Below are 22,343 nucleotides of genomic sequence, written 5' to 3' on the forward strand. Positions count from 1 at the left end.
ACTTGCCTTGCCCCGGGTGCTGACAACCCACGCTACGCCACTGCTGTGTAGCATTCTATTTAAAAAACATTTATAACAAAATAATAGCGAGGTAAAAGCTGTGGTGGTGTGGACGCAGGTGGCGCTGTGGGTTAAACCACAGAGCCTAGGACTTGCTGATCAGAAGGTCGGCAGTTCGAATCCCCACGACGGGGTGAGCTCCCATTGCTCTGTCCCTGCTCCTGCCAACCTAGCAGTTCGAAAGCATGTCAAAGTGCAAGTAGATAAATAGGTACCGCTCTGGCAGGAAGGTAAACGGCATTTCTGTGTGCTGCTCTGGTTCGCCAGAAGCGGCTTAGTCATGCTGGCCACATGACCCGGAAGCCGTATGCCGGCTCCCTTGGCCAATAAAGCAAGATGAGCACTGCAACCCCAGAGTCGGCCACGACTGGATCTAATGGTCCGGGGTCCCTTTACGTTTACCTAAAAGCTGTTACTTGGCAGACCAAAACTATGGCTAAAGTGCTATAATGCTTGGCACACACAAGGATAGAACACCCTCAATCTGTCACATTCCTTGTCTTTTTTCCTCTCCTTTTATTTGCCAAAGAAAAATCTGATTTTGGTGGCGGCTATTTAATCCTTCCAAAGTGCCCCACATGGTTTTTTGATCCATGTGGGTTTCTGAAAAGCCGCCTTTTCTTGAATGTCACACACACAAGATTTGCCATGCTTTTAAATTCTTTTCTTTTGTAAAATGCATGTGCTGGTTAATTGCAAATAGAATCTCTCGTTTTACGAAAAAATAAACCAAATATTAAAGGTAACAATAAAAGGCAGAGTTAAAAACAGGAAACCAAAACCCCCCAAAAAGGATTAATATTATAAATTAAAATCAGTTCCAGAGTAAGGTATTGATGGTGATATATTAGATTTGAATCTATGGGTTGTCTGTGCAAACTTAGAAGTCCTGGACAACCGTGTGTATTGGAAGAAGTCGTTGATAGTGTTTGCACCGCCATTCAACGAAGCCTGGGAAAATCAACACGTAGGGTGAGTCGTGTTTGGGCAGAGATGGATTACTGGTTCGATGTGTGTCATGTGACAAAGGGTGTACACAAAGAACATCTGTGACTGTTTCTAAAAAAACTTTCAACATTCCCCTACAATTCTGTTACAGGTGACGTAAGATATATTTTTCTTTTTTTATAGCACGTTGAAACTGTATCATTATGAATCACCCTGTATTTTTTAAAAAATGGCAAATTAGGAGGGGTGTATTGGGGACACACACAAAAATGCGTTGACCACACCTGGATGTAATTTAAAGATGAGGACTCCAACATATATTGCTTAGGGATATCGAATGAACCACTCCATGATGTTTCCTTCCCTCCATGGATTGTAGCACAGTTTATGGATTCTTTTTTGTGCAAACAGTCATGTGTACCCTTTGTTGGTTCCTCTACGGATCTGTTTTCAACAGAGTGGTCTTCTTCATAATAGGCTGAGAGTCTCATCCAGGAAACAGTCTCAGAAGAATGTTTTAAAGCTGGCACGCTGAACTCCACTGCCACCCATCAGACCCGCCTTTCTGTTAGTGGGCTTCCAGTTGCGATCCGTTGGGTGTTAGGTTTCTTCATTCACCTCAACTCCTGAAGGGAACTATCCGAAACGAGTCCCAGGGTGGGAATCAACACTGGGTTGTTACCTCTGGCTTCTGGAACTGCAGCTGCAAAGAGAAGAAGTATAAAGTGTTATGTACTGAAGTTCTCACCCTGGGCCAGCAGGGGGATACTGTAGATAGTTATGCAAATAAGGGATTGAAAGTGACGTTCAGTGATTGGATAGTTTTAGAAAGTTCTTACAGTAACGTTGTACTGGAGCTCTATATAAGCAGGCTGACTGAACCCTTCAGTTCAGTTCTGTCCCGGCCTGTGAATAAACAAGAGCTGTTTGAAGAATCGCTGTGTCGTCTGATATGTTCACCCACAACTTAACATAAAGTGTGTTGTGAGGTCCATGAAAAAGCAGAAACGCGAAACTCTGCTTCTTCCTGACTTTGAAAGTAGCTGCATATTTAACAGAGTGAATATTGCCTGTGATCGTTGCAAAATATCAGAGGCAGAATAAAATTGCCACAACTGCTGAATGAGAATCAAAGTTGTATGAGCTTGCCACGACGGCAAGCTTATTGCTTATGTAAGGGGTACAGGATATGCATGACAAAGCTATACACATTTAGGATACTTTTATCAATTTTTGGCATGCATACAGTTTATGAAATTTTATAAATTATGATTTTGGATCTGTGGAATCAACAGAGCTTGTTAACAAAGGAGATGTGAAAAAAACAAATTGGTGTTTGGAATTGTCGTTTTAAATTTATTTATTTTTATAGAAAAAACGAAACCTAATCACTTGCGTATTTGCATCACACAGCTAAGTCTGAACTGAAATATCCTCCCCTTTTACTGCCACATTTGCTAATTAATATGGAGAAGGGGCTCAGCAATTTTAAGGGAGGGGTGACAAGACCGTTGTCTTGCTTCAGTAATGGACTGGATGAGAGCCAACAAACTGAAGCTCAATCCAGATAGGACTGAGGCACTGTCAGTGGGCGGTTCCCTTGACCAGATGGACGGGAGGTTGCCTTCTCCCTCTGAAGGAGCAGATAAGATAGCTTGGGTGGTCCTCCTGGAACCTTTGCTGTTGCTTGAGGTTCAGGTGGCCTCAATAGCCTTCCATCAGCTTCAGCTGGTGGTCCAGTTGTGCCCTATTAGGACTGGGATAGCTTAACGTCTGTTGTCTATGCTCTGGTAACCCTTAGGCTGGATTACTGCAAAGTGTTATATGTAGGGCTGTCTCTGAAGACGGTTCGGAAGCTTCAGTGGCCTTGTTGCTCACTGGGGCAAGATGGTTTGAGCATATAACCGACTGCCAATCATATAACCAGCTGCCAATCAGTTTCTCAGCCCAATTCAAAGTGCTGGTTTTGACCTATAAAAACTCAAATGGCTCAGGCCTTTCGAACTGTGTGGTGTGTGTGTTGTTTGTTACTATATTATGTATTTTTGTGTTTCTACATTTTAACACACACACACACCCCCGGTGATCCTCGGATGAAGGGCGGAATAGAAATTTAATAAATAGTAACTGGTGCTGGCAATGATTCATATGTTGACCGATGGCTATTACTACATCTCTCATGTTTCATAATGGCGCAGATCTCCATGCTTGCTTTCGCTGTCTACACAATCATCATCTGTCGATTGATCTCAGGAGATGATAACCGGAAAAAATCTGCCCAAGATGAAACTATAGCTGTATGTACCTGCATTTCAGTATCTACTGCATCAAGAGTTGGTCTGAACACCTGTTTTCTGTCTTCAAGTCCTAAGAAACAAAGAGTATTATTATTATTACTATTATTATCATTATTTGTATACCACCCTTCTTCCAAGGATCACAGGGCTGTTTACAATACAGAAACACAAAAATGCATGTCATAGTAACAAACATAAACAACAACGCTCCTTCCACATAGTATTAGTACAGTGGTACCTCGCAAGACGAATGCCTCGCAAGACGAAAAACTCGCTAGACGAAAGGGTTTCGCGTTTTTTGAATCGCTTCGCAAGACAAGTTTCCCTATGGGCATGATTTGCAAGACGAAAACGTCTTGCGAGTTCTTGCGAGTTTGTTTCCTTTTTCTTAAAGCCTCTAAGCCGTTAATAGCCGCTAAGCCGCTAAGCTGCTAATAGCCGTGCTCCGCAAGACGAAGAGACTCGCGGAACGGATTAATTTCGTCTTGCGAGGCACCACTGTATTTCTTAATTTAAGAGCAGCAAGAGTATTGGAATGGTTTCTTGGCCGTAACCCAGAAAGCCCCTTTCCGCCTCTTACACAGCCTTTCCTGGGTGCACACAGTGAGGCTTCTCACTTCTTCCTCCCTAAGGGAATAGCTCAGTCGGTAGAGATGGAGACTCTTAATCACAGGGTTCGAGCCCCACATTGGGGGAAAGATTCCAGCATTGCAGGGGGTTGGACTACATCATCCTCGTGGTCCCTTTGAACCCTACGATTCTAAATTTTGGGGCTGCATTGCACCAGAGTTTTGAGCCAAAGCTTTGAGAAGACAGTCCTGGCCAGTGGTGTTGCATCCTTTGCTGGCACCCGGGGTGTGCGTGCCAGCTGGGAATGCAGGCGAGGCGTGGAGGGTGAACAAAACCTGCCAGGCCAAGCCAGCCATCACCGCCAATGCCGCTGGGCAGGCACAGGGCATGGAGAGTTCATGGGGTCATGTTGCGCTTCCTGCCCACCTGCCCAGGAGAGAGTCCAGCTGGCCGACGAGGCCTTTGGTGTTCGCATCCCCCTCCTTCCTGCCCTCATGCTATGCCTCTGGTCCTGGCCTGCGGCCAGCAAGCTATCACGCTGCAAATACCGCCTTGCTGAGGGCATAATTGTTATAAGAATTTTAAGGTCTCAAATACAGAATCAATATTCGTAAATGCACACATATCTAAATATATGAACCACGTGTCTGAAATAGTATGGGAGAGCAATCCTGAAGCCATTTGGACTCTCCCAATGACCTCAAAAATAACTCTGAGGTAAGGGAGGCAAATGAGGAAAGCCTTCCCATTGTCTTTTTGCTTACGTCTTAAGGGCGTATTTGTGTATGGCTAGGGTGAGCCTAGGGCTTGCCGATCAGAAGGTCAGCGGTTCGAATCCCCGCGACGGGGTGAGCTCCCGTTGCTCAGTCCCTGCTCCTGCCAACTTAGCAGTTCGAAAGCACGTCAAAATGCAAGTAGATAAATAGGTACCACTCTGGCGGGAAGGTAAACGGCGTTTCCGTGCGCTGCTCTGGTTCTCCAGAAGCAGCTGAGTCATGCTGGCCACATGACCCGGAAGCTGTACGCCGGCTCCCTCGGCCAATAAAGCGAGATGAGCGCCGCAACTCCAGAGTCAGTCACAACTGGACCTAATAGTCGGGGGTCCCTTTATCTTTACCTTAGGGTGAGCCTGTGACCTGGATTCAAGAACTAAAGTATTAACCATCACCAAAGAATGCCCAGGCTGCCCAGGTAATGCAATCAGTAACCATTATCAGGTATCCTGGCAAACAGGATTTCTGCGTGTGTGTGTGTGTGTGTGTGTGTGTGTGTGTGTGTATGGGGTGGTCTTGAGCTACAGGTTGGGCAGTTTCAAGAGACTATATAAGGGCTTGCGCAGCATTGTTCCAGGTTCTCCTCTCTCCTGCGTGTGGCGAGTGGGGACCCTGTTGCAACAGTTCCTTGAATAAAGATCAGGCTTACTAGCTGCTTTGCTTCTCAATATACAGTGGTACCTCTGGTTGCAAACGGGATCCGTTCCGGAGGCCTGTTTGCAACCTGAAAAGAACGCAACCTGTGACTGCGCGCCTGTGCATGCGCGGGTCACAATTCGCCACGTCTGCACATGCGCGTGACGCCATTTTGTGCGTCTGCGCATGCGCGAGCAGCGAAACCCAGAAGTAACCCTTTGCGGTACTTCCGGGACGCAACCTGAAAACGCGCAACCTGAAGCAAACATAACATGAGGTATGACTGTACTCTGGTTGGCCTCTGTTACAGTACTTCTCCTACCAATAAGGAACCCACTTAAGGACTCTATGGGGGCTCTGGAATACCCTATAAGGGAAAAGGAGCAGTTTTTATTATAACATAACGAATCCTTACCACCCTCGCAGGCTGCTTTATTCACGATGCTCAGGCCTGTGGAAGGCTTCCACTCTTCCTCTTCATCCTCCACATACCAGAGCTCCTCTCCGTCAAGGAAGCTGCAAGGACAATATGCACAGGTCACTCCTAGGATGACGCCTCCTGGAAAAGGTTGCACATTCTCTCTCTCTCTCTCCCTCCCACAGGGGTGCCAGCTCAAGGGCTTCTGCTGCCTGAGGCAGCAGCCTCACGCTACCTAACGGGTGGTCTGTCCTTGTCCCTCTGTCTTCCTCATCACCACACCCTCCATGTTCTGCCTTGTTAACGGAGAAATCTGAGGGCTCCCTCGGACAAAAAACAAGGACACCAGCCAGGAATACCAGAGCAAAACAGCAGCCAGTAGGCTTGGTCTTTATTGAAGACTGTCGCGACAGGACTCCTACCTGCCACAAGTTGGAACAAGATGGAAGCCCCCAAACTTTTATTAGCTGCTAATCCCCATGTTACACCCCCCTCAAACTACATCACTCATACATCATGAAAGGGGAGGTGTGGTGGCAGTAATCTGAGCATCCTGGACCCTGCCCTATGGTTCTCCTTGTCTTCCACCAAACACCCATCAAGTGAAGCAAAAGAGACATTTATATTTCCCTGTTTCCCAGCCAGGTTAATCACACCCTTTTGTCTTCATCTGGGTTTGTTATTTCTGGAATGGCTACCTGTCTGGCACTCAGGTATCAGGATGCCAGCGATTATCACTCAGGCAGAGGGGCTGCTGAGTAGCTGAGCTCACATGTCTATATGAAGTGAGCCAGTACATAGATGCATTTATCAGTGAATTCTTACATTTGGTATGGTGCAGCAGAGGCCCTTTGAATAGATAGGAAGAAACTGTGATGAAGTGTTTTGTGGGGACAAATCACAAAAGTCACAAATGTGATTGTGCTGGTTTTGGTAGTGGGCTGCATGTGCATGATATCTGCTGGAGGGCCAACCTAGACATAAATTCCTGCAACAGCCTCAGAAGTCCAATTTTTCAATTCTTTCTACCTGCACCTCCATTTACACAACCCAGAAATATAGCCCTGTTAATGTTCCTGCCTGTCCCTCTCAGAGATCCGAGGACAACCTGGGCCTTTTCTAACTCAAGAGAAAACTTCGTTCAGTTCACACATGAAATATACTCAGAGTCGCAAAGTGATTTCATGCTCTTTATTCAGCTCATAGTGGTGAGGAGGAATGAATAAAAGTCCCCTCAAAGTATCTGCTTTATATACATTATTTACACAATGGGCTGCACGTGATTGGTTAATTCTGGAATTCTACTGTAAGCCAATCAGGTTGTGGATTCACTTATATCTGGAGCATGATTGGGTGGTTCCTGCCAACCAATCATACTGCTGCATTGTTCTTGGACCAATCAGACTGCTGCATTCTGAATCCTATTGTTCTAGGACCAATCAGACTGCTGCAATTTGGAGCCTATTGTTCTAGGACCAATCAGACTGCTGCAGTTTGGCTCCTATTCAACTCAGTACATAACAACATACAATGGTATCTCGGTTTTCTAGCGTCTTAGAAGCCGAAAAGCTGGAAGTAATTGCTTCCGTTTTCGAATGCGCCTCAGAAGTCGAACGGCTTAGCCTGTGTGGGTGTGTCCCCCCCAATTTTCTCAATGGAAATTGCAGATGGTCCTTTGCACCTCGGTTTTCAAACGTTTCGAAAGCCGAAAGGTCTTCTGGAATGGATTACGTTCGAAAACCAAGGTACCACTTTATTAATGTGAAGTCGCCTAACAATTCACATTTATGCAGGGCAATGTGTGAACTAAAACACAGCAGCCCTTCAGAAAACCCCCCACTGTTTTCTGAATTTTCCATGCAGTTCTTGAACTGAAACAAGCACGTAAAAAAGTGTGTTGTGAAAAATTGTGCACGAAAATGCTTATGTTCGTGAAAATACTGTATCCTCCCCCCCCCCCGGTGAAAATACTGTATATTAAAAACCATTATATACGGGGAATTTGCTTGCAAAAATGGACATGGGGATATATATATATATATATATATATATATATATATGCAGGTTTTGGTGTCTTCGGGTGTCTTCCCGTGTAAGAGTCGGGGTGTCTGTGCGACGTTTCGACGAGGTCTCACTCGTCATCTTCAGGCTGGTGCTTTCGGCTTCTTGTTACTGGAACAGAGCAGAGTCTGGTGTTTGAGTTCCTATAAATACTGTTGAGGGGTGTGGTGTATAGCCTCCAACGTTCTGGGTAGAGAGGAAGTTCCTAGATTAGTGTGCCTTTTCTTCTTTTGTTCCTTAATTACTTGAGGGATATCTTGGGTGATTTCATGAGTGATATTCTGAATATCACTGGGTGGGTCATTAATTACTTGAGGGATATCTTGGGTGATTTCATGAGTGATATTCTGAATATCACTGGGTGGATCATTAAGTGTAGATTAGTTGCTAAAGCTCTCGTGTCTTGACCTCTTGAGCTTGTGAAGAGTTTTTCTGAGAAGATGGCTGTGCTGCATTTAGTTGTGCTCTGGCTTGGCTTCGTGTATAGGGGCGAGCTATGGTTTTGTGCCTTGTGCCAGCCAGATCTGTGTAGGGATTGCAGGGGGGTGCAGCATCCGGAGGTGCCACTATAGTTTGGTTGCTGGATGGAGTCTGTAATATGTCTGTGGAGAGGGTCTGGGTTTGGGTCTGGTGTGGTTGATTGGTGACGGCGTTCTGTGTGCCTCTGGTTCTGGTGTCGGTTTTTGTGGGGAGGGCTAATTTCCAGATGTCTGGCAGGCGGGACGTGTCGTCACGCTTGTTCATGTTGTGAGGGTGTTTCTCTATCTCGATGGCTTCCATGATTATTCTCTTGTGGTGATGTTCCATGTTAAAGAGCAATTTGGAATCTGCAAAATTAATTTCGTGTCCTGTTTCTTTCATGTGTTGGAAAAGAGAGGAAATTGCTCTTTAACATGGAACATCACCACAAGAGAATAATCATGGAAGCCATCGAGATAGAGAAACACCCTCACAACATGAACAAGCGTGACGACACGTCCCGCCTGCCAGACATCTGGAAATTAGCCCTCCCCACAAAAACCGACACCAGAACCAGAGGCACACAGAACGCCGTCACCAATCAACCACACCAGACCCAAACCCAGACCCTCTCCACAGACATATTACAGACTCCATCCAGCAACCAAACTATAGTGGCACCTCCGGATGCTGCACCCCCCTGCAATCCCTACACAGATCTGGCTGGCACAAGGCACAAAACCATAGCTCGCCCCTATACACGAAGCCAAGCCAGAGCACAACTAAATGCAGCACAGCCATCTTCTCAGAAAAACTCTTCACAAGCTCAAGAGGTCAAGACACGAGAGCTTTAGCAACTAATCTACACTTAATGATCCACCCAGTGATATTCAGAATATCACTCATGAAATCACCCAAGATATCCCTCAAGTAATTAATGACCCACCCAGTGATATTCAGAATATCACTCATGAAATCACCCAAGATATCCCTCAAGTAATTAAGGAACAAAAGAAGAAAAGGCACACTAATCTAGGAACTTCCTCTCTACCCAGAACGTTGGAGGCTATACACCACACCCCTCAACAGTATTTATAGGAACTCAAACACCAGACTCTGCTCTGTTCCAGTAACAAGAAGCCGAAAGCACCAGCCTGAAGATGACGAGTGAGACCTCGTCGAAACGTCGCACAGACACCCCGACTCTTACACGGGAAGACACCCGAAGACACCAAAACCTGCATTCCTATACCCGTGAAAATCTACGAAAGCATATATATATATATATATATAATGCAAACTAATGAGGCAAGAACTGAAAAAGTTGGCAGGGTGGGGGATAAACTGAGAGAAACCGAGAATGATAGATTCATCCATCATTCTTTCTCTCTCTCAGTGAACCAAGTTCTCCATTGGAACTCTTGTGTTTCTTACCTCTCTTTAGATTTCTTCCTCATGGCTCTGAAGAGGAAGAAAGCCAGGACAGCACTGGTCACAAACAAGATGGCGAGCCCAATACCAAGGCCCACCTCACTCTTCTGGAAGCGTGTCTCGCAAAAATCTCCTGTGTACCAAAACTTGTCCATATCACTGCACCTGTGAGGGAAAAGATAGAGAGGTTGCTATACCCCAAACCTTAGCATGCAACCTGCTTGAGGACACTGACATCCTCATCTGCAAGCGTTTGGTGTCCCTTCACGCTTCGCCTAGAAATGTCCCAATACACATGCATTCTCTTACCCACATTATATCAGGATGAAAATAACTGAGGAAGATGGAAGTCACAGCAGGACTGATGCTCACGAGAACGAGAAAGAGAACTGAAGGCAGAATACAGGGGTGGACTTTGGCAATATGGTGTCCTGAGCAAGGACAAAAGGCGTGGCTAGCGTCCTGGGGGCGCTGTCTGCAGCCAGCGATAATCATCCCGCGAGGGCGTTGCCCGCGGCAAGTGTCCCGGGGGCGGCGTGGCGATGTCACCCCTCCTTAGGGATGACACCCAGGGCGGACCACGCCCCATGCCCCGCCCCCACCCCCCGCTTTCTCTGCCAGTTGGTGCGTGCAAATTTTGCTATGTTTACATTTTGTTAGATAAAGGTAAAGGGACCCCGACCATTAGGTCCAGTCATGACCGACTCTTGGGTTGTGGCGCTCATCTCGCTTTATTGGCCAAGGGAGCAGGTGTACAGCTTCCAGGTCATGTGGCCAGCATGACTAAGCCGCTTCTGGCGAAGCAGAGCAGCGCACGGAAACGCCGTTTACCTTCCCACCAGAGCGGTACCTATTTATCTACTTGCACTTTGACATGCTTCCAAACTGCTAGGTTGGCAGGAGCAGGGACCGAGCAACGGGAGCTCATCCAGTCACAGAGATTCGAACCACCGACCTTCTGATCAGCAAGTCCTAGGCTCTGTGGTTTAACCCACAGCGCCACCTGTGTCCCTACATTTAGTTAACAACGTGCTAACGAGAACTTTTGCAGGACATGTGGGGGGCAAATGGTGTGTGTGTGTGTGTGTGTGTGTGTGTGTGTGTGTGCGCCGCGCGCGCGCAGACAGGTATAGGGGCCATTATTTCAAGCTTTAAGTAGTGGGTGGTATGAGGAGCCTGGAGCTGGGGGGGGGGGTTCTGCTACGCCCCCGCCACCTGTCCACTTACAAGCACTCGGGGCCTGTTTCCCGAATGCGACACTCTCCATAGTGGCAGTTCCAGGAAATCTTTGTGTCCTTGATGCAGTTGGTAATACAGCGCAATGTTCCCGTGGACATATCGGCATAATAGTAGGCTGCATATTGAGGCTTGACGATATTTTTGCAATAATCTGGGAAAGAAAAAAAGGAAGAAATCTGGTCGTTTGGCGCAAGTCAAAGCAAAGGGGCATAACAAGTCAGTTTGCTGAAACTTAGAAAGTCTACTTTCAGTGCCTAAATGAGAGATTTCCTGGTGGACTAACCCAGACCAATCACTGGGAGCACTCATGGAAATCTTAAAAAGCAGAGAGATACATGGAGCATGGGTTTGTCAATGACATCCAGTCTCAGGGGTGGGATACCGTATTGGCCCGAATATAAGCCGCACCCAAATATAAGCCGCACCTTTAAAATTGGAGGGGGGGAGGGGGGGAAAATAAAATTAGCAAAGATCTGCCACACAAATGATAATTTATGCTGGAAGTGTAAAGAAAAAGAAGGTAGTTTTTATGATATGTGGTGGAGGTGTCCTAAGGTGAAAGACTTCTGGGGAAAGATTTATAATGAGCTGAAAAAAATGTTGAAAAATACATTTATTAAAAAACCAGAAGCCTTCCTACTTGGAATAATAGGATTGGAACTGCCGCAAAAAAGATGTTAGTTTTCGTATGCCACTACAGCGGCAAGACTGCTACTAGCTAAAACCTGGAAATCTCAAGAACTACCAGCAGTAGAAGAATGGCAGATGAAGATGTTGGAGTTTTAGGAGCTGGCCGGCCTGACTGGAAGAATCCACGATCAGAAAGAGGAGGAATATCAAGAAGATTGCAAGAAATTTAAAGACTATTTAGCTACCGTATTTTTTGCTCTATAAGACTCACTTTTTCCCTCCTAAAAAGTAAGGGGAAATGTGTGTGCGTCTTATGGAGCGAATGCAGGCTGCACAGCTATCCCAGAAGCCAGAACAGCAAGAGGGATCCCTGCTTTCGCTGCAAAGCGATCCCTCTTGCTGTTCTGGCTTCTGAGATTCAGAATATTTTTCTTCTTGTTTTCCTCCTCCAAAAACTAGGTGCGTCTTGTGGTCTGGTGCATCTTATAAAGTGAAAAATACGGTAAATATTGTAACATAAGATAATTAGAAGTTACTTGAAAGTATCAAATAGGCTTAGGATTAGAGTAAGAATGAATTGTAAATGTGGAGAGTTATTTTTTAAAAAAAACTGGGCAATGGCGCGCTACCTGCCCGTGACTCTGGAACCTTCCCTGATCTCCTTCCCCCTTCCCCCTTTGTTTTGGCAGATCAGGGGAGGCTCAGGAGCCATGGGTGGGCAGCCGTTGCCTAGGAGGTGGCAGCCTGGTGGTGCAGTTGGCTCTGGCTGGCTTCAGGGAGCTGCTCGCTGCCGTGGCGCAAGAAAAATGGCGGGCACCACGGCAGCAAGCAGCTCCTGAAGCCAGCCGGAGCCAACTGCGCCAACAGGCTGGCTCCGGGCTGCTGAGGCTGCAGCTGCCACGTTTCCCAGGGACAGATTTGCAAATCCAGGGACATTCCGGGGACGGAGTTTGTGCATGGCCTGTCCAGCAAAGCTCTCTGTCCAGCAAAGCAAATGGTATTATCACATCCTAGCCAGACGAAAGCACTGAAGGAACACTTGAATCTGGGTTTATGAGGGCTATTTCTTGAGGGGAGTGGCTGTGGCTTGGGCGAGAGTCCAGAAAGAGAAGCCTGAGGCATTTGACCCTCCAGCCCAAGGTTCCCCACTCCCTCAGCTATGGGGACAATACTGCGAATGCAACATAAGGGGACTTGAAGAGACTCTCCCTTCACCCTCCCATTCCCATATCTAGGACTCACCTTCCGCCGAAAAATTTCTAACCAGAGCGGGGGACTCTAAAACACGGAAACAGTAGTCTGGAACAAGAAGGAGAAGATTGTATTGTTCAGTTCCAGATTATTATTATTACTATTATTATTATTATTATTATTATTATTATTATTATTATTATCATTATCATTATTATTATTACCCTGTACACCCTAAACTATCTAATGTGTGTCACAAAGACAGGACTCATCCACACCTCTGCTTGTCGTTTGCCTAGAAAACAGTTTTCCATTTAATCAGCACTTTCTACATCAAATACACGGGTCTTAGCAGTTTTCCTATTGCTCCGGTCCTTTCCCAGGGAAAAGCCCGCCTGCTTTCTAGTGCTAAATCGGAGCAAACCTCAAACCAGCTCAACAAAACACACACATGGGTAAATCTCCCTAGCTTGGAGATTTACACAGCCTGCGTGTCTTTGCTAACACAAAGACTGCATTATATTTTTTGTAATGAGGCCAGGTTCTTTGCTTTTTTAAATCGTTTGGAACCTTTCTTATTCATTACTTTTACTGCCGATGGATGAGACTTGTTTACTGGAACTACTGGGACTCTGTAAGTAAAAACTTCACTGATCGGCTAGGTGTCTGTGATTTATTCTAGCCTAAGTACTTTCAATGGAAACATTTGTTTAAAGGTAGATGAGGGCAGATGTAAAATCCAACCAAGTTTTCACATAGCAATCAACCATAGTGCTAACTCTGCTAAGAAAGGTCAAGAATCTCTTCCCAAACCTTCTCTCTCCAACAGTGAATAGTCCTTTCTTGATGTAACCAAGAGATACGTGACTGTGTATCAGTTCCCAGAGGCCAAAAATATATACATATCTGAATATTTGTTCATAAAGGGACCACAAGTCTCTGGTGTTATTTGATGCTAAGGAAACCAAACTTTATAGCTAAGTCCCTGGAACTTTGCTCAGAGGAGGGAAGCAATATTAAAACTGGAACTCTGTTCTTCAGAACTTACCTTTCTCCTGCTGGCTACAGTTCCTGGCGTTGGCGTGTTCCAACTGCTTCACGAGCTCCTTTGTCCGGTTGACGATCTCTCTATCGATAGCACTGACGTTGTTCGGCATATTGATTTCCATGATGATCGTGAAGTTCACATCGATGCTGCCATTGCTAAAACAACAGTGGAGGGAGCACATCTCAGATGGTGAGCCACCATTTTGTGGTTTGATAATAAGAATGGGGGGGCTGCTTCTTTTTGTTCAAACAGACTGTGTATCCATTGTAAATAAAATAGTACAGTGGTACCTCGGGTTACATACGCTTCAGGTTACATATGCTTCAGGTTACAGACTCCGCTAACCCAGAAATAGTGCTTCAGGTTAAGAACTTTGCTTCAGGATGAGAACAGAAATCGTGTTCTGGCAGCGCGGAGGCAGCAGGAGGCCCCATTAGCTAAAGTGGTGATTCAGGTTAAGAACAGTTTCGGGTTAAGAACAGACCTTCGGAACGAATTAAGTTCTTAACCCAAGGTACCACTGTACAATAATAGCTCAGTTGGCAGAGTAAAGGTAAAGGGACCCCTGACCATTAGGTCCAGTTGTGACCGACTCTGGGGTTGAGGCGCTCATCTCGCTTTATTGGCCGAGGGAGCCGGCGTACAGCTTCCGGGTCATGTGGCCAGCAAGACTAAGCCGCTTCTGGCGAACCAGAGCAGCAAACGGAGACGCCGTTTACCTTCCTGCAGGAGTGGTACCTATTTATCTACTTGCACTTTTGATGTGCTTTTGAACTGCTAGGTTGGCAGGAGCAACGGGAGCTCACCCCGTCAGGGGGATTCGAACCGCCAACCTTCTGATCGGTAAGTCCTAGGCTCTGTGGTTTAAGAGTATGAGACTCTTAATCTGAGGGTTGTGGTGAAGATTCCTGCATCGCAGGGGGTTGGGACCAGATGACTCGCGAGGTCCCTTCCAACTCTACAACTCTATGATTCTAGGATTATCAATACTATATAGATAAAATCGATAGATTTTTTAAAAGTATGCATAACTGAATTATATGTCCAGATTGGCTCTTAACCTGAAACTGTTCTTAACCTGAAGCACCACTTTAGCTAATGGGGCCTCCCCCTGCCACCACGCCGCTGCTGCACGATTTCTGTTCTCACTCTGAAGCAAAGTTCTTAACACGAGGTACTATTTCTGGGTTAGCGGAGTCTGTAACCTGAAGCGTATGTAACCTGAAGCGTATGTAACCTGAGGTACCACTGTATATCTCTCTCGCAAGCTGGTCTCTGCCTCAAGTACTCACTTCACGCTCAGTATCATCACATCACGGTATCCGTCCACATTCTTGTAGATTTGTCCCATCTATAATGTCGGGGGTGGGGTGGGGGAAACACAGAATATCTTCATAAACAAAGGCATGAAACAGAAATATCATCATAAAGAAAGAGAAAGACCTTTTCTGGTGGGAGTGGCAAGAGAAGATGTTTGAGGGTGTGCTAACGACTCATGGTTACCTCCTTCTTAAAATCTGCCTCCAGTATTTTAAACTTTTCTGAGTTTGTGTCGTCGTATTCCTTTTCGTACTCCCTGTTGGTGATCTTCACCTTGGCAGCAAATTCCACAGGCACGTTTACTAAAGCGGAGAGAAAGAGAGAGACCCATATTAGCAGCAGGGACAAGGAGCTTTCCAGCAAAGTATCTGTCAAACCTCGGAAGGCAGTCCCTGTGCCGGTAGCAAGAGCAGCAGGTTCTTCACACCAGCCAACAGCTTTGATTTTTTTAAAAAAATACTATTTCTACTTAAACTGCTGAAGACAAGGTCTGTGTAGTCAAGTACAGTGGTGCCCCGCAAGACGAATGTGCAGCTGGGTTATCTTCCATACAGTGGTACTTCTGGTTACGTAATTAATTCGTTCCGGAGGTCCGTTCTTAACCTTAAACTGTCCTTAACCTGAAGCACCACTTTAGCTAACTGCTGCTGCTGCGCCACCGGAGCACGATTTCTGTTCTCATCCTGAAGCAAAGTTCTTAACCCAAGGTAATATTTCTGGGTTAGTGGAGTCTGTAACCTGAAGTGTATGTAACCCGAGGTTACCACTGTATGGGGTCGACCTGTTTGTACATATTTGTAACTTTAAGCATAAAACCCACCTTCAGGGATCACACTGTGCTCTGCCTGATCATGAGTAAAACTACTTTTTGTTACTTATGAATAAGACTGTTGTGTCTTTATTCTTTTAGGAGAGATCAAAAGAGTCTTACCAGGAATAACAGAACATATTTCAATCTGGGCAAGCCAGATTGAATTGCTTATTATCTTAAGCAGTGGTGTCCAAACTTTTTTCAAAGAGGGACAGATTTGATGAAGTGAAGGGCTGTGAGGGCTGCCACAGAGGCTGGATTAAACTGACCGGCGGGCCAGATTAGGCCCCCAAAACCGACTTTGGACATGCCTGATCTTGAGAGACTCACAGGAGTCTGCAACCAGCTTCTTGCTGTGCAAAGGGGAAACACACTCTGCTGTATAAAGAAACTTGCTAGTGTGAGTTAGGAAGGATAATATGAATCAATATATCCTCTCCTGTTACCCACAACATTCCCACATAACCTGCAAGCTCGCTTCCAGTTTATTGGTCAAAGCTGGGCATGTCTTCACTCGTTCGATCCAGCAGCTTCTGGGCAGCTTCCAAAGCCTGACCTTTAACATTGTGCAAATTGGTCCTCCTAAAGTGAAGAAGCTTTTGCCAGCATCTTAGAGTCCCATCTTGGGTTGCTTGTGCGTAAACTGCAAACTGCTCCAAGCTGGTTGTATAGCTAAACCTTTCTCTGGTTTGACAGCCCTTACAACGCGACTGTCTTAGTCACTGGCAGAATCCGTCAGTGGGCGTCTCCTAAACTTCCTCCAACATAGAAATTCTTTGACGCCAAGTCTCCTCCTAGATTCTCTGCGTGGAAGCCTTCTGCGCAGCATGGGCGTGCCAAGCGGAGGTCCTGTGCTCTCTCCGCTGATTTCACTGGAAGAGTCTCGGAGCCTCCCGTCCGCCATACTCTCAGCCTCCTCTTTCTCCATGGTGTCCCCTGGATTTCCTTCCCCAGCGGAAGCTCTCTCTCTCTCCTTGCTAGTTCCCTCCCCTGCATCATTGGAGCGTCTTACCTCTCCTCTTGTCTCTGATGGCAGTTCCCTGACACTAGCCATGTGATTAAAAACATGTCTACTCTAGAATTGGTCAGCTCGGGTCCATGGGAAAGGAGGAGCACCTGATCCATACCTTCCAAATGTCCCCATTTTCCAGGAATGGTCCCGGAGTTACGAAAACCGTATCAGCTTCTGATTTGATCCCAGAATGTCCCTATTTCCCCTGCCAGGGCAGCTGCTGCTGAGCTTGGGGAGGAAGATGAGCTGTTGCTTGTCCCAGGTGGCAGCGGCAAGGGGGCATCTCCTTGCTGCTCCATCCAAGTTCCAGCCCCATGTGATGCACCAGCTCTGAGGCATAGGCATTAGGGATTAAGGGTTTTTTTCAGGATGGAGGAGGGCATATGTGCTGTTTCCCATTGCTGTCGTGGTCTAAACCACTGAGCCTCTTGCGCTTGCTGATCAGAAGGTCAGCGCTTCAAATCCCCACGACGGGGTGAGCTCCCATTGCTCTGTCCCAGCTCCTGCCAACCTAGCAGTTCGAAAGCACGCCAGTGCAAGTAGATAAATAGGTACCGCTCTGGCGGGAAGGTAAACGGCATTTCTGTGCGCTCCGGTTTCCGTCACGGTGTCCCGTTGTGCCAGATGTGGTTCAGTCATGCTGGCCACATGAGCCAGAAAGCTGTCTGTGGACAAACGCCGGCTCCCTCGACCTGAAAGCAAGATGAGCGCCACAACCCCACAGCTGCCTTTGACTCAACTTAACCATCCAGGGGTCCTTTACCTTTAGCTATGTGGTTGTGGCACTCGCCCTTCTTCTGATAGAATATGCTCTGGGGAGGGGGCAAAAAAAAATGGGGGGCCGAGGAGGGTTAGTTGGCAGGGAGTGAGAAATGTCCCTGTTTTCATCTGAGGGGTGTTGGAGGGTGTGCTGATGCCCTGGTTTTTCTCAATACAAAAGCCACTGCAGAGGGCAGGAGTTTCTACTAGACTGGAAGAATAGGGTCAGGCAGCTCTCGCTTCTACTTACATGTAGCCGAATCGATCTCAGGAGCAGCAAATTCACACCGCGGCCCATAGAATAAATTGTCAAGGCACAGACACTTAACACCATCGTATGTTCCTCCATTTTCACATTCATTTGCTGGAAGAGAGAAGCAGCAATCTCTGTAAAGAAGAAATGTTGGGAAGTAAACCCCACCCACCGCAACAGAATCCCTTAAAATGACAGGGGGAACTGCCCCTCACAGCTTAAATCAGTATACCCCAACCTGGCGTCCTCCATATGTGGTGGACTCCAACTCCCATCAACCCTAGCCAGCTTTACCAAGTCCAATGGGCAGGGATGATAGGAGCTGCAGTGCAAAACATCGGGAGGGGCACCGTGTCACGGAAAGCAAGCTTAAAGGACGGGCGAGTAGAATGTGTGGGGGATTGCAGTCAAACTACGCAGGAGGGCTAGTTAGTGCCTGAAGGGGTTAAGACCAGAGAGGTCTGCTCCTAGACTCATCTAGGTCACACCCCTTTACCTCCGTGAGGGAGGAAGCGAAGTTGCTTCTCTTCCTTTCTCTCACTGTGTTCCAGCCATGTAACCAATCAGAACAGGGGTGTCTGAATTTGCTCAGACCACATGTTTGAAACAAGAGTGTGTGTTTTGCACCCATGCAGGCATGAATCAAGCCATTTTGATTTTGTAGGTAAAGCATTTTAAACGTACTTAACAGTGTGTGGTCTGTTCATTGCCAGAAGGGGAGATGGGGGCGGGGGGGGCGCAAACACTGTAAGCAAACTAAACAGGATATCAAAAAGGATCTAACAACCTACAACCCCACACCATACTGCTATTGAAATAAATAATTATATTTTTATATATATTTTTAATGTCCAGTAGCACCTTAGAGACAAACTAAGTTTGTTCTGGGTATAAGGTTTAATGTGCATGCACACATCTTCAGATACACTGAAACAGAAGTCACCAGACCCTTATATATAGTGAGAGGGTGTGGTGGGGCATTACTCAGAAGGGTAGTAGGAGATGGGTGATTGCCTCAATGGGTATGGTAAACCTGTTGACGACTGTTAACGACTGCAATTAGTTCTACAGGAAGAAGCAAGGGATAGTATGCAGATGACCAAAAATCGCTTCAGCATATGTAATGAGACAAGAATCCAATATCTCTATTCAGACCAGGTCTCTCCATAGTTTTCAGTTTTGTAATAAGTTGTACTTCAGCAACTTCTCTTTCAAGTTTGTTTCCATACTGCTGTTTAACTTTGCCTCTTTTAAACCCTGAGCATGACACAAGTCCCACATTGGCTTTGGGGTAGAGCTAGGGGCAAAGCTCATGGGCACATAAACTTTGATCTCCAAAGCCAGCAGATGGATGGAAGAGCCCCACCTATGGCATCTCCACTCAAGCCCCTGGGATAACAGAATCGGAGACTGAGGCCAGACTTGGCTCCACTGAGACAGGAAATCGTATTGAAGATTGGCGACGGGGGATACAAGGAAGAAGAAGAAAATCACCGTATTTTTCGCCCTATAGGACGCACCTAGATTTGGGGGGGGAATAAAGGGGGGAAATTATTTCTCCCCCCAGGCGCAGGGCTGGGGTGGGGGAAGCCCGAGCTTCCTCCTCCCCCAGCCCTCAGAACGAGACCCAGAGCGATGCCGAAGCTGCGTGCAGCTTTGGCATCGCTCTGGGAGCTTGCGGGGCTGTAGGAGGGGAAAGCCCTCCGCCAGACTTCTAACTAAGTCGGGGGACAGCGGGAAAGGCGCGCTGCGCCTCTCCCGCTGTCCCCCGGGTTTGCAGGGCTGGCGACGGGGAGGAGCAGGCTTCTCCCCCCCGCCAGCCTTCTAATCAAGTCGGGGGACAGCGGGAAAGGCGCGCTGCGCCTCCCCGCTGTCCCCTGAGCTTGTGGGGCTGGCAGTGGGGCTCTCCTGAAGCCTGGAGAGCGAAAGGGGTCGGTGCGCACCGAAGCCTGCATTCGCCCCATAGGACGCACACACATTTCCCCTTCATTTTTGGAGGGGGGAAGTGCGTCCTATAGGGCGAAAAATACGGTATTCTGTGGAGGAAGGTGGGGGAAAGGCATGTCTACATGAGGCTGCCCCATTATGAAAGAAATCCCAATTGGATCTGCACAGAGGGAGATGCAGAGGAGGTGCAAGTGTCCCTGAAGAAAGGAAGAAAATTCAGGACACACTCATTCTTTGGGTAGAAACCGTATTAAAGGAAGATGCCTGAATGCCTCTAGGGGCCTGATAAGTGGAATCCAAAGAGGGACCCTCATGACTGGGTCCATGCAACCCAATTCAGAAGCTATCTTGATGTTCCAGTTTTGGAGACAGAGCAAAAACAACCCTCTTAAAAATACAGTATTCACAAAGAAGAAGTGATTCTTACCTTGAAGAGTAGTTGTGTGGCTGCTCTGGGTATCTGGGATCGTGGGTGTTGCAGGAGGAGATGTGATAGAGATAATAGTACTAACTTCTGATGTTGTCTTGTCAGTAACTACTGTTGAATTACTGGTGACAATTGTTGTTGTAGTGGTAATATATGTTGAGGACTCTGAGGTGACGTTCCCAGTTGCGTTGCTGGTGACTGGTGAGGAAAAAGTTGTATCCTCTGGTGCCATGCTTGTGAAAGCAGAGATGGTGCTGGCATCCGTGGGCTCTGGGGTAACATTCTCAGTTGCGCTGCTGGTGACTGGTGAGGAGAAAGTTGTGTCCTCTGGTGCCACGCTTGTGAAAGCTGAGATGGTGCTGGCATCCGTGGACTCTGGGGTGATGAATTCAGTTGTGCTTTGTGTGTCAGGTGAGGAGAAAGTTGTGTCCTCTAGTGCCACACTTGTGAAAGCTGAGATGGTGCTGGCATCCGTGGACTCTGGGGTGACATTCTCAGTTGCGCTGCTGGTGACTGGTGAGAAGAAAGTTGTGTCCTCTGGTGCCACGCTTGTGAAAGCTGAGATGGTGCTGGCATCCGTGGACTCTGGGGTGACGTTCTCAGTTGTGCTGCTGGTGACTGGTGAGGAAAAAGTTGTGTCCTCTGGTGCCACGCTTGTGAAAGCTGAGATGGTGCTGGCATCCGTGGACTCTGGGGTAACATTCTCAGTTGCGCTGCTGGTGACTGGTGAGGAGAAAGTTGTGTCCTCTGGTGCCACGCTTGTGACAGCTGAGATGGTGCTGGCATCCGTGGACTCTGGGGTGACGGTCTCAGTTGCGCTGCTGGTGACTAGTGAGGAAAAAGTTGTGTCCTCTGGTGCCACACTTGTGAAAGCTGAGATGGTGCTGGCATCCGTGGACTCTGGGGTGATGTTCTCAGTTGCGCTGCTGGTGACTGGTGAAGAGAAAGTTGTGTCCTCTGGTGCCACGCTTGTGAAAGCTGAGATGGTGCTGGCATCCGTGGACTCTGGGGTGATGAATTCAGTTGTGCTTTGTGTTTCAGGTGAGGAGAAAGTTGTGTCCTCTAGTGCCACGCTTGTGAAAGCTGAGATGGTGCTGGCATCCGTGGACTCTGGGGTAACATTCTCAGTTGCGCTGCTGGTGACTGGTGAGGAAAAAGTTGTGTCCTCTGGTGCCACGCTTGTGAAAGCTGAGATGGTGTTGGCATCCGTGGACTCTGGGGTGATGAATTCAGTTGTGCTTTGTGTGTCAGGTGAGGAGAAAGTTGTGTCCTCTGGTGCCACGCTTGTGAAAGCTGAGATGGTGCTGGCATCCGTGGACTCTGGGGTGATGAATTCAGTTGTGCTTTGTGTGTCAGGTGAGGAGAAAGTTGTGTCCTCTGGTGCCACGCTTGTGAAAGCTGAGATGGTGCTGGCATCAGTGGACTCTGGGGTGACATTCTCAGTTGCGCTGCTGGTGACTGGTGAGGGGAAAGTTGTGTCCTCTGGTGCCACGCTTGTGAAAGCTGAGATGGTGCTGGCATCCGTGGACTCTGGGGTGATGGTCTCAGTTGCGCTGCTGGTGACAGGTGAAGAAAAAGTTGTGTCCTCTGGTGCCACGCTTGTGAAAGCTGAGATGGTGCTGGCATCCGTGGACTCTGGGGTAACATTCTCAGTTGCGCTGCTGGTGACTGGTGAGGAAAAAGTTGTGTCCTCTGGTGCCACACTTGTGAAAGCTGAGATGGTGCTGGCATCCGTGGACTCTGGGGTGATGAATTCAGTTGTGCTTTGTGTGTCAGGTGAGGAGAAAGTTGTGTCCTCTGGTGCCACGCTTGTGAAAGCTGAGATGGTGCTGGCATCTGTGGACTCTGGGGTGATGAATTCAGTTGTGCTTTGTGTGTCAGGTGAGGAGAAAGTTGTGTCCTCTAGTGCCACGCTTGTGAAAGCTGAGATGGTGCTGGCATCCGTGGACTCTGGGGTGACATTCTCAGTTGCGCTGCTGGTGACTGGTGAGGAGAAAGTTGTATCCTCTGGTGCCACGCTTGTGACAGCTGAGATGGTGCTGGCATCCGTGGA

At 47.4% G+C, this 22,343-nt stretch overlaps 1 protein-coding gene across 1 annotated transcript; it reads right to left on the reverse strand.

The window, feature by feature from the left end:
- Positions 1–687: 687 nt before the first annotated feature.
- LOC309516629 (uncharacterized protein) lies at positions 688–21,496 on the reverse strand (the record flags this gene model as incomplete). The annotated part of the gene is made up of 12 exons (XM_082195390.1): positions 688–1,711; positions 3,314–3,375; positions 5,700–5,800; positions 9,657–9,818; positions 10,881–11,043; positions 12,765–12,821; positions 13,762–13,916; positions 15,054–15,112; positions 15,265–15,383; positions 17,914–18,027; positions 20,291–21,318; positions 21,411–21,496. 12 exons carry the CDS (start codon positions 21,494–21,496, stop codon positions 1,673–1,675), a joined length of 2,145 nt encoding a protein of 714 aa, XP_082051516.1. The 3' UTR covers positions 688–1,672.
- Positions 21,497–22,343: the final 847 nt, after the last annotated feature.

Source organism: Podarcis vaucheri, assembly GCF_965113315.1.
Source record: "Podarcis vaucheri genome assembly, chromosome: 13".
Classification (NCBI taxonomy): Eukaryota; Metazoa; Chordata; class Lepidosauria; order Squamata; family Lacertidae; genus Podarcis; species Podarcis vaucheri.